The sequence below is a fragment of the Daldinia vernicosa genome (genome assembly GCF_022497035.1).
Source record: "Daldinia vernicosa strain CBS 139.73 unplaced genomic scaffold F5Y00scaffold_33, whole genome shotgun sequence".
Taxonomy (NCBI): Eukaryota; Fungi; Ascomycota; class Sordariomycetes; order Xylariales; family Hypoxylaceae; genus Daldinia; species Daldinia vernicosa.
The window spans coordinates 310,077-322,498 of NW_025953949.1; the positions used below are offsets into that span (position 1 = coordinate 310,077).

Here is a 12,422-nt window from a genome sequence, read left to right on the forward strand (position 1 = left end):
GTCTATATTGAGTTTAGTCAACGACGGAAGCGATACTCGGACATTATATATCATCACTCATGGCGGATAGCAAGCCTGAAAGCCCTCAGTCCCAGGAGCCTCACGGCAGCTCTCGCAGCTCCAAGCTGCCGCGCCTGGGGCAGAGGCGCCATCAAGATCAAATTCAAACAGCAGATTCTGATTCTAAGCCAGGTTACGAGAAGAACAACCCAACGAACATTCCTACGCACGATATTAAATCTGTATACAGTAAAGAGCGGAAACCTAGAAGAATTTCTGGTTCATCGAGTATTGTATGTGCGCCCCTGCCGTTGGATGTACTACCAAGAGAAGGTATTGATCGAAATTCCTTCTCTCTTAGCCGATTCACGACTGCCTTGACATCCCCAGGCCTCGTACTCCACCTCGCACGACCAAGACTACAACCGGCAAAATCCACACACCCCGTGTAACCAACGACGGTACCCCACACCCATCTTCTCTAGGCAATTCGAGCTCTTCATATAGGGACTCGCCCAGCGCTGCTCGAGCTGTCTTGCCTGGTCCAGGTTCTGCCACATCTATCCCCAGGGCCTTCGCTTCTCAGGGAAGCCCTCCACACCAGGCCCCGAGACGTAAAGATATTAAAGCGAGAGATATTCCTAAGATGGACAACACTTCGAACAAAGAAAGGCCTGCCAACGGAAGGACCAGTACGCAGGACGTCCCGGGAGCCGAGCCGACCAGGCTGGAGCCTCAGAAACCAAATAGCGAAGACGAGGCGCAATCCGACGATAGGGACGAGTCTGGGGAGAAATATGGTTCTTCAGGTCTTGATAGGAGTATTTATTCCACGGAAGAAGACTACGAAACCCCAGTTAATGGTTTAGAGACTACCGCGGATGGAGATAAGATAGACGGTGCCAGTTACGCTTCTGCCCTTAAATCTGGTTTGAACGGACAAGACACAGACATTGTAACATATAAGCGTAGTCTTAACCCGCAAGACGACTATGACTCGTATCCTGAGCTGGATGATCTAACGATGGACGAAATTCATCCGCTCCCAAGACCAAGTGCCAACGGAGGGATCCGGTGGGCTCCGTGGAACGTTCCGTGGAAACGCAGAATGCAGACATTTGTTGTGCTTATGCACTGCATGTCTATCGCCCTAACGGTTTCAATCTTCTTTGCGCTATGTGCTAACCCCTTTGCTTGGCCATTGCTGCTTGTATACCTTCTACACGTACTGAGCTCGAAGGCTGCTACGGACGGATCGTTGAGATACCGATCCGAATGGTTCCGCAAAAGCTACATATGGCATCTCTTCGCGGGCTACTTCCCAGCCAAGCTTCATAAAACTCACGATCTGCCGCCCACTCGGAAGTATATCTTCGGCTATCACCCCCATGGTATCATCTCCCATGGCGCGATGGCGGCTCTCGGCACCGAGGCTCTAAGATTCTCTAAGAAATTTCCTGGCATCACGAATAGTGTTTTAACATTGGACTCGAACTTCCGCATTCCACTGTATCGCGAGTATATACTAGCCTTAGGGTTACGATCAGTTTCGAAAGATTCCATTGTCAATATTCTAACAAAAGGCGGGCCGAATGGAGAGGGCATGGGCCGCGCCGTCACCATTGTTATCGGTGGTGCTCGGGAGTCTCTTGAAGCGCAACCAGGTCAGATGCGTTTGATCCTGAAGGAGCGCAAGGGGTTCGTCAGGATTGCTGTTAAAACCGGCGCGGACCTGGTGCCCGTGCTCGCATTTGGTGAAAACAACTTATACGACCAACTACATCCTAAGGAGCACCCACTCGTACACAAACTGCAGATGTTTGTCCTAAAGGTGTGGAAATTCACCCTACCATTCTTACACGGACGAGGTATTTTCAATTATGATGTAGGCTTGATGCCGTACCGCCGCCCGTTGAACGTGGTGGTCGGAGCTCCGATCAAAGTTACGCAGTCGGCCGTCGTGGACCAGGCGGAGGTCGATCGACTGCATGATCTATACATTACCGAGCTAGAGAAGCTGTGGGATCAATACAAGGACAGGTTTGCTCCCGACAGAAAGGAAGAGATGCAAATACTATCCTAGAACAGTCTCACTATACTTCCATAGGATTTTTCTTTTTAGTTCCCTTTGTATTGGATGTATGGTTAAACACAGGCGTATAGGTCTACTCGTCGAGTAAAACTTGGGAAAGGGGGGACGAAGGATAATCATTATTGCTTTTAGGAGACTCGTCTTCGGTAAACGAGGAAAGTGGTTTAAGTGTAATTCTAACTATTAGATCACATAGAATAGGGTTGTCTAGTTCTTTACAATGCGAAGGGAATAAGAACAATAGACCAGGGTTTTTATATTTGTTTAGGTATTCTGCGCTGTATTAACTACGCTAGGACCATATAATATAAAATAGTTTACTACATACACTAGTACTAGAAAATGTTTGTATCATAGGAATACTCGTTGGATTCTGTGTATGACAGGTGTGACAATGGGACGTAAGGGCGTCTCGAGGTTGCGTCGGGAGTCATCGACGTATGCAAGCTAGGAGGTCACAATTTCAAGTTGGAGATCAATTACCTTGTTTTCTATAAGATTAAGATCATGGGGGGTTGCAGGCGCATCGCGATATTGATAGTCTAAATAGTCTAGGTTAAGATCCTAAGCGTGGATGAGCTGGATGAGCTGGATGAGCTGGGATGAGATCAAGATCGCTGGTGCCCTTTTAGGTTGAAATCGCCACGCGGATTGGAGGTTTACATAAACCCCGGATTTGCTCGGCGCCCCACACGCCGTGCATAAGATGTCAAGTCCCCATATTTCGAACGGTGAAAGTCAATTGCAAGGGTCGAGGCAATGCTAGCTTTTTAGATGTTTACTTGGCGTTCCAACGTGGCTCCAGGGGAAATTGATCTATTATACGGGTACGAGGGAGAGGAGTTTGTTTGAAGAGATAGATAGGTACTTATTTAGAAAGTCAATTGCTCCTTTAAATCGACGTGTGATAATATATGATTCATGACTACATATTTGGGGTTGTATAAATTGTGAGATGTCAGAAATGAACACATAGGATCAAGACAGTATATTTAGGTACAGTGTACACAAAGCATTGTACATTGTGTACCCTAGGTTAGCTGGTTAGGTACATACACAGTAATGTACCTAAACATATGAGCGATCCCCATATTTCACATGAAGCTGCTGTGCATAATACATCGGGTACATCTAGGATGCTACCAATGTACATAATACTACGGATCTGATTTTAGGTAGTTGCTAACTCATCTCCAAATGCTCCCAGGCTCCACGACTTGTTCAATCGCAACACCAACTGGTCAACTTTTCGGTTGCTTCTTCGTTTAGGTATTATTCGAATCGCCAAGTCCCTGTCATTAGATACCTTAAAAAAAGGGGGAATTCAATTGGGAGTTTTATGCGTCCAAAGTTGGCCGACGCTAAGTAAAGTTGCGGTTAGCTTCATAAGGCTAGGGGTCCTTCCAGGGGGGTTAGGGGTTTCCGCACAATGATGCTTGCAGTTGCTTACTGCTTTTGGTTTATCTCTAATCTGAGGCGTATCACTTTCGAGTCTCTGCCGTACACTTGACTTTTATTATTCACATCCACATAAAATAATAATATGTCTTCTCCTTTGTCCAATAATCTTACTTCCCAAAAGCGTATATCCAGTCTTCCTTCACCGTCTCATCCCGCCACCCTATCCGTTAAAAGCGTATTCGCTCCTAATTCTACGAACCCCGACTTATCCAATCCCTCGTCAGCATCATCCGCTACCACCAGCTTTAAGGTAGACTGGTCATCTGATGGTGCTAATCACCATTCTTCCTCCAACCCTACCGGTCGTCGTCGAGAGGATATCGAGATGGATTCCATAGCTCCCCAGGGTCATCGCCGCCGCCGAAGTACCCTAACCGCCAACCCTAACATCCCTCAGCCGTCTACTTCGCGAACGCCACGGACGCGTTCCACCAGCGCCAAGAGGCCAGGGGAGCTGGAAGGCAAAATCTCCGAAGAGGATCAGCGTCGGGACGCGTCAAGATCGGACAGCAAGGAAGATGACAGTTTATCTGAAGAAGACCTGCACGATGACGAGGAAACAGGTCTGACAAAGAAGGATAAGCGGAGGAAACAAGCCAAGCGACGGCGCAATACGAGGTTAGACCAGAGGATTGCGCGGGACAAGATTACAGACGAGGAGCGAAAAGAGGCAGACCAGGACGTATTTAAGAAATTGGTCGTCAATGGTGTTCTAATTGGGCTCTGGTATCTATTCTCGCTTTCCATCTCTTTGGTAAGTCAACTACTTTTTTTTTATACCTTCTTCTAAGGCCCCTTCAGACTATACGAATTGTATAATTACTAACAAAAATTCTATTCCATAGTACAACAAATGGATGTTCGATTCAGGCCAACTCAACTTTGCATTCCCCTTATTTACAACAGCAGTGCACATGCTCGTGCAATTTTCCCTTGCAAGTTTAGTATTATACTTTATACCTTCCCTACGACCCAACAATGGCCAACATAATTCCGACCTGGGCCGATCGAGACACGAGTCCGAACCTGAACGTCCTATTATGACTAAAATGTTTTATTTGACGAGAATAGGGCCGTGTGGCGCGGCAACTGGGTTAGATATTGGACTTGGAAACACATCCCTAAAGTTCATTACTCTTACATTTTACAGTAGGTGTTGATGTGTGTTTTATAATATGAACTTGGAAGCTAACATACCTATAGCTATGTGTAAATCTTCTTCCCTAGCCTTCGTATTACTATTCGCCTTTGTTTTCCGCCTCGAAAGTCCCACGTGGAAGCTAGTTGGTATCATCGCAACCATGACAGCTGGTGTGGTAATGATGGTAGCAGGAGAGGTCGAGTTCCAACTAGGAGGATTTATCCTCGTAATATCCGCCGCTTTTTTCTCCGGCTTCCGCTGGGGTCTGACGCAGATCCTCCTGCTTCGAAACCCCGCCACGTCAAACCCGTTCTCCAGCATCTTCTTCCTTGCGCCGGTCATGTTTGCCACGCTGATAGTAATCGCGGTACCGGTAGAAGGTTTCTTCGAGCTGATAGAAGGGTTGAAGGTGCTGGCCAATGAATGGGGTGCTCTTAGAACACCTCTTATTCTCCTCTTCCCAGGAACGATCGCTTTCTTGATGACTGCCAGCGAATTTGCTCTGCTGCAGCGAAGCAGCGTAGTCACTCTTTCCATTGCCGGTATCTTCAAAGAGGTCGTCACTATTTCGGCAGCAGCATTAGTTTTTGACGATAAACTTACCCCCATAAACATCTCGGGTCTCGTCGTGACCATTTGTGCTATTGGCGCATATAACTGGATCAAGCTGTCCAAGATGCGTAACGACGCCCAAATGGAAGCACATAAACGAGGCTACCAGCAGGCGCAATCAGGTTCATCGAGCGAGTTTGAACGCGGAAGCGATTCCGACGAGGAAGAGGCGGGACTTCTAGCTCATGAAGAAGCGAGCGGCATCGAAGATAGTCTACTTGCAGCCGACGGGGATGTAATACCGAATGCAGGCCCCTCCAGCTCGACGGAACCCCACCGGACTGAGCGTTCTCGGGAAGATTGATTATCGCATGTTACATTTCATTTGTATAAGGTACATTAACAGAATAGAAGCCTAGGAAATATGGCGCAACTTGTACATCTATGTGGGATTTAGCATGCTCGAACGCGGCAGTTAAATAGTAAGACTGCACGCACGAGAGAAGGGCCAGTGGGACAAGTGAACCAGTCGCCTGAAAAGCAGGAGGCCGAATATGGCATTAGCAGGAGTAACAAGGGGCAGGCCTACGCATTTATCTATCTACTAGATAGATGGAAATCAACCGACCAACCGATCGGTCAGTTGGACAGAAGCAGGCAGATCTCCTACATTCAGAACGTTGAAGCAAATAGGAGAAAAAGGAGCAGAACAAGGCTAGTTAGTGTGAGCCGTGAGCAGACATATCAGCAAGATACCCCATTGCAAATATAGAGAAGATCGATACGTCCTACCATCTAGGCACGGACGCTTGTTTAGTGGTTATAGGACGTGTAGAGATAGGTTTTATAGAAATGTTACCTGTACTTAATGTACGGATATATATAAGGTGGCTTGGGCTGGTAGTATGTATTATCGGTGGTTAATGTGTGGAATTGGGCATTGGCACAGGATCAAAATTGTAGCAAGACTCAATACTATGCGTCATATCACAACGTGCGAAGTACAGCGAATATGAATTGGTGTTCCGTGATAATTTATTAGTTAGTATAATATGCTCCTTGGTGTCTAGAAACGAGTTTTCTGATCTAGGCTGCGCGCTTATAACGCCTAATATTAAAACAAGCTAAGCGTGGTAGCATAATGACTATGTACCTAGGCACCTAATGCAGGTGTAGGCATCAGCAGGGTATATGCATACATCCTCCCCTTCCTCAACCCAATATCTTCAACCCGCCCTTCGTCTTCTGGCCCGGCTTATGTACACCCGTAGGCACGGGGCCAAGATGGGGTTCGAGGCCGTCGTCGCGCTTCCCACCACCACCACCACCAGAACCACTACCGCCGCGGTTCTTATTTTTGTTTTTGTTCTTGCCGTTCTTGTTCCAGCGGTTGTTGTCCTTGACGGTGGTGGGCTTGATCTCGGTGGTGCTCTTGCGCACGACGACCGGGTGGCTCTGGATGTACTTGCCGTTCATCTCCTTGGCTGCTTGGAAGAACTCGTCCGGGTCGCTGAAGGATACGAACCCGTACCCTTTGGACTTGGACGTTACCTTGTCGCGGATTACGCGCGCTTTTTGTAGGGATTTCCATTGCGAGAATGCTTTGTAGAGGGACTCGTCGGTTGTCTCGCCTGCTAGGTTGCCGACGAAGAGGCGTAGGTGAGAGGGGTCCCATTCGAGGAGCGTGTCGTCGGACCATTTCTGCCCGCCGCCCGATCGCACGACCGTCTTCTTCTTCTCTCCGTTCGTTGCTGCTGCTGCCGCTGCCGATGCGGCGGCGGCGGCGCTGGCACTCGGTTCCGCAGCGTACGTCGTCGTCCCGCTGTTGGCGTAGCCTGCTCGCCCTCCAGACGCTGCTGCTGACGCTCCTGCCGTTGGTGGTGCACCAGCACCAGCACCCCCTTCCTTGGTGGGATCTTTCACATATGCGCTCTGCCACTGCGCGATCTGCGCTGCCATATCCGGGTCATAGTCGTCGCTCCTCGCCTGGTTAGGAGCTGGGAAGGGGTTGCGGATTTGGGGTGCGGCGGCATACGAGGGCGCAGCAGTAGTGCCGGCGGCTACCTGCGGCGCGCTGTAGTAGCTCTGCTGGTAGCTCTGCTGCTGGCCGGGGTACGAGTACGGATTCGCCGCCGCAGCAGCTGGTGGCTGCGATTGTTGTTGGTAGCCGCCGGTCACGGTGCCCGGGCGCGCGTACGGTTGGTACGAGGAGCCATACTGGTTTCTGGGGGCGGGGGCGGGGGCGCCAGCATATGTCGGGGCGCTGGAGTAGGCGGGAGGCGCGTAGGGGCCGGGGCTCGGGGAGTGGGTTGGCGCGGGCGAGAAGGCCGGCTTGAAGCCGGAGAAGCGCGAGGGAGGCGGTCGTGGGGGGAGCGAATTGCTGGAGCCTGGAGGAGGCGGATAGGACATGATGAACTTTTCTGTGCGCCCGAGAGGTGTGGTGCGTGTGTGTGTGTGTGTTTCGGGTGCAACACGTACCTACGAGTCCGGATATATAGCCTGGACTCTTCTTCCTGCTTCTCGGATAACCTAGAGCTTTTACCGCTCTGGTTTGTTTCGTGGGTTGGGGACGAGTATCGAAGGGTTGTTGTTAATACGTGCGGTGCGCGCTCGAATTGTGAAAAGGATGAATGAAGTGCGTTATGCTTGTCTTGTGAACTTGGCGTTGGTGCGGTGACGGTGTGAAAATTACGGGTTGATGGGATTCTATCGACGTGATTCTATGGAGTGCAGCCCGATTCGAAGTACTCGATCCCAGATTCCAAGGTTGATGGAAGTCTTTTTGATTTGTGGCGCATTAAATGTGGCGGTGCATCAACATTTGTACCTATAGTCACGTGGCTCCGGTGCCCATATCCACTTACACCAGTCATTGGGAACTTGTCCCAACAGAATGCTGCAACTTTCTATTGTTGACATCTAATGGTTACCTTAAAAAGTAGGTGGTTTACTCATAAGCAGAGTAGTTGCGATAATACTTCTTACTATTACCTATTATACTGTACCTTAGAGGGAGTTCCCTCAGAAATGTATTTGAAGAACCAAAGCGGGAACTTATTATTGATCCGTACTTAGGTTCGTACACATATAAACGGTCCAAACAATAAGGTAACTTACACCTTGAGTTTGTTCAGCTAATAACCTACTCTTAACGTCTGTTCATGACATCCCATGTTAGGTTTTACACAATCTCTAGGCATAAAGAGAAACATTTGGTAAATTGGTCTTCGAGGGAAATAAGTTAGAACTTACAACCACATAGACGGTATCCAATTCAACCTTAGTTGAAAGCTACCGCCTAAAGACACTGCTTTGTCAGGCCCATTCTTTATATTCTACTTTTTTTTATCCCGGTATTCATCATTGACAATACAAGCATACTCCTACCTTATCTCTCAACTTTCGGCCGGACGCCCTGACTGCCAAGATGGCAATTCACCTGATAAGGCCGCGAAGCATAATAATCAAGAGGGCCGGCAATCCGCAATAAAGGGCCGAGAACTTGGAAGGTTCTCCTGATTGGCCCAAGGTCATTAATCTATTGCCCGGTTCTCCCCATGAGACATTTTGTTGTAGCCTCGCAGTAATGAGTGGGATTTGGCGTCAATCCTGGTTAACTCGTCTAGCCTGCGTTCCACCGCAACTACTCTCGGTCGTTTGTTGCGCCGCTTCGTAGACCATCCTCAAGCCCCGATAACTAAGAACCAATTAGTGAGATATTGAGATTGAAGGCATATATACGAAATCGCCACAGCCCGGATTGACATCCATTAAACAACATGGCTTTACATTGAATTATTTCTTGAACCTGTCTCCGAGATCTCTACAAAGGGGCATTATCTGCTATAAGTGACTGGGGCTTTCAATACCTTCCGGTACTCCCGTGTTTCAACAATGCCATTGTCACATAATGATCCAGAGTCAGCAGGCTGTTTTGCTATGTGAGTATTCGGTTGCTAAGCACTGCAATAAGCACAGGGGAGCTATTTGTGGGATTGGATCTAGTAGTCTCTTAGACATAGCAGACGATGGAGCGGCTATCCAAGAACAAGTACAAACAAATTTCTCAACCTTGTTGGACCGAGAGTTCAGCCTGATAGACGGTCTTACACGAGGATGTCTCAACAAGTAATTATATTGCCATCTAACCTATTGTTCCATATACATCCATAGTATTGTACATACGTACCTAAGGTTAGTTCAATAAAACCGATGTGGATCCGGGCTCATCAATGACCAAGCATTTCGTCCGTCCCCCGGTGGATTTACGAAACGGCGTTAAGGTCTCACGGGGGGATCTGAATCAACCAAGATCGACATGAGGCGTATTCCATGTTAGAGAAGAACGAAGTGGCATGTTTATTTTTTTATTTTTTTTTTATTTTAATTACCTCTGACCAGGTAGATTATTACTGTCACAAAAAGCAAATCGGAGGTAAGTATTACTATTGGGTTGTCAATGTGCAATATCTACTATATGTATGTCATTCTCACGATCCGTAATCGGTGATAGGCGAGGGACAAACTGTGCGAACCGACGCGTAGCGGATAAGGGAAAAGAAGGGTCTTCAGTAATAAACCCGTGCCTTCCGGGAACTCTTTGATTGATGGGGATGCAAGTGCTGTCCTTGTCCTGTCATCTTCAGCTAACCTAGGTTAGGTACTATACAGTAGTAGTATGTAGCTTAAGCCTGGTTGGCTAAGACGGGTTATAGACGGGTTGTAGGTACCTGCGCAAGGTATTCCAATAACAAATTCCCCTCCCCTCCTACCCTTTTTTTCTCCTGGGCATCACTTTCTTACTTACCCCTCCATCATCATATCCACTTTCAAACCCACTTTTCCTAACGAACTCCATCATAGAAAAGTAACCTCCCTCCCGCGACCGCCCGTAATCTACAATTAATTCTTTATATTCCCGCTCTCCATCTGTGTTTTTAGCAAATAACCTCATTTCTCTACCATTGAGTTACCAATATCGCTACAATCATGTCTGGTGCCGTGTAAGTCCAAATATACCTCTCTGTCTTACCTTGGCGATGATGATTACTCTTTTTACCCCGCCATCAAGAAAAATCATCACCCCGCCGACTCCCATCTTTCTTTCTACCCAACAAATTGAGTGCCTTCGCGACCCATGTAACTGAAATAGCTCTTCGGGGCCTCTAGGGCTCGTCTTGCCAACATAACCAGCTCTCTGGGTGGCCCAAGGCGAGCTTTTTTCATTATATATCCTTATCTACGAATTCGTCGTAAATCGCTCCGTTGAAGCCATGCTAACCATTCCAAAAGCGCTGATTTGGGCCTCATTGGCTTGGCCGTCATGTACGTTTATCCCAACCCCCTCCAAACTCCTTAGTAAGCTCTGGGGATATTCATCTGTTATAGGGGTCAGAACTTGATTCTGAACATGGCCGACCACGGCTTCACCGTCTGCGCTTACAACCGAACCGTCTCCAAGGTAGATGCCTTCTTGGCAAACGAGGCCAAGGGCAAGTCTATCGTCGGTGCTCACTCCAACGAGGAGTTCATCTCCAAGCTAAAGAAGCCCCGCCGTGTCATGCTGCTGGTACAGGCTGGCAAGGCTGTCGACGACTGGATCGAGGCCCTACTCCCCCTCCTAGAGAATGGTGATATCATCATTGACGGCGGCAACTCTCATTTCCCCGACTCGAACCGACGAACTAAATACCTCTCAACCAAGGGTATCCGATTCGTCGGTTCCGGTGTCTCCGGTGGTGAGGAAGGTGCCCGATATGGCCCTTCGCTGATGCCGGGTGGTAACGAGGAGGCGTGGCCCCACATCAAGGATATCTTCCAAAGCATTGCTGCTAAGAGCGACAACGAGGCATGCTGTGAATGGGTTGGTGACGAGGGTGCTGGCCACTACGTCAAGATGGTGCACAACGGTATCGAGTATGGTGATATGCAACTGATTTGCGAGGTTGGTTGCCCTTATACCCATTGCCCCCTATATTTCATGTATCCCGAAACAATTAAACTAATTCTACTAGGCCTACGATATCATGAAGCGTGGTCTTGGATTAAGCAACAAGGAGATCGGTGATGTTTTGGCCACGTGGAACAAGGGTGTTCTAGACTCGTTCTTGATCGAAATCACCCGCGACATCATGTACTTCAACGATGAAGACGGAACCCCGCTAGTTGAGAAGATTCTAGACCAGGCCGGTCAGAAGGGTACCGGCAAGTGGACTGCCATCAACGCTCTGGACCTCGGAATGCCCGTTACCTTGATCGCCGAGGCTGTGCTTGCCCGTTGTCTGTCCTCAATCAAGGCCGAGCGAACCAAGGCTTCGACCAAGCTTCAATACGTCGGTCGCACAACCAAGTTCGAGGGCAACAAGGAGCAATTCCTTGATGACCTTGAGCAGGCCCTGTACGCTTCCAAGATCATCTCGTATGCTCAAGGATTTATGCTGATGCAAGAGGTATGTCACATTATCCGTTTATATACTTCCCTAAGCGTGCAGACGTTGCTGACTGTAATTAGGCCGCGAAAGAATATAAGTGGAAGCTTAACAAGCCTTCGATTGCCTTGATGTGGAGAGGTGGTTGTATCATCCGCTCTGTCTTCTTAAAGGACATTACTGCGGCTTACCGAAACAACCCTGACCTCGAGAACCTGCTATTCGACGACTTCTTCAACAAGGCCATCCACAAGGCCCAGCCCGGCTGGAGAGACGTGGTTGCCAAGGCTGCCGTTCTCGGAATCCCAACCCCTGCTTTCTCTACTGCGCTATCGTGGTTTGACGGATACCGCACCAAGGACCTGCCCGCCAACCTTCTCCAGGCCCAGCGTGACTACTTCGGAGCACACACTTTCCAAATTAAGCCCGAGTTTGCCAACGAAAAGTACCCCGAAGGCAAATATATCCACGTTAACTGGACTGGTCGGGGAGGTAACGTGTCGGCTTCCACATACCAAGCATAAAGGATGGCATCCATGTGAGCGAATATGAGCGCGCTTACCAATAGTAAGTTTGGCGTATAGGCAGAGTCATTCTTAATAAATGGAAAAAGGGAATGATTTCAACCGAGCATGCTATGACATGACATGACATAGTTAACCTACCAAGTTTAGAAGAATGAAAATAAATATCTGAATTAATGGAAAATTCCAATTTCAATATTCTTACAAAAATAATAATTTAGACT

The 12,422-nt window shown here is 48.3% G+C and overlaps 4 protein-coding genes across 4 annotated transcripts; 3 read left to right on the forward strand and 1 right to left on the reverse strand.

The window, feature by feature from the left end:
• Positions 1 to 59: 59 nt before the first annotated feature.
• Positions 60 to 2,083, forward strand: F5Y00DRAFT_263497 (DAGAT-domain-containing protein; the record flags this gene model as incomplete). Its single annotated transcript, XM_048011521.1, has 2 exons — positions 60 to 293; positions 362 to 2,083. 2 exons carry the CDS (start codon positions 60 to 62, stop codon positions 2,081 to 2,083), a joined length of 1,956 nt encoding a protein of 651 aa, XP_047863516.1.
• Positions 2,084 to 3,878: 1,795 nt separating this feature from the next.
• Positions 3,879 to 5,610, forward strand: F5Y00DRAFT_253938 (TPT-domain-containing protein; the record flags this gene model as incomplete). Its single annotated transcript, XM_048010112.1, has 3 exons — positions 3,879 to 4,307; positions 4,399 to 4,702; positions 4,757 to 5,610. 3 exons carry the CDS (start codon positions 3,879 to 3,881, stop codon positions 5,608 to 5,610), a joined length of 1,587 nt encoding a protein of 528 aa, XP_047863517.1.
• A 653-nt stretch (positions 5,611 to 6,263) lies between these two features.
• Positions 6,264 to 8,023, reverse strand: F5Y00DRAFT_241217 (RNA-binding domain-containing protein). The gene has a single exon (XM_048008349.1). The coding sequence runs from the start codon at positions 7,653 to 7,655 to the stop codon at positions 6,459 to 6,461; it is 1,197 nt and encodes a 398-aa protein (XP_047863518.1). The 5' UTR covers positions 7,656 to 8,023; the 3' UTR covers positions 6,264 to 6,458.
• Positions 8,024 to 9,881: 1,858 nt separating this feature from the next.
• Positions 9,882 to 12,408, forward strand: F5Y00DRAFT_241223 (decarboxylating 6-phosphogluconate dehydrogenase). Its single transcript, XM_048008350.1, has 5 exons — positions 9,882 to 10,249; positions 10,539 to 10,571; positions 10,635 to 11,190; positions 11,261 to 11,695; positions 11,758 to 12,408. Exons 1-5 carry the CDS (start codon positions 10,236 to 10,238, stop codon positions 12,196 to 12,198), a joined length of 1,479 nt encoding a protein of 492 aa, XP_047863519.1. The 5' UTR covers positions 9,882 to 10,235; the 3' UTR covers positions 12,199 to 12,408.
• The last annotated feature ends 14 nt before the right edge of the window (positions 12,409 to 12,422 follow it).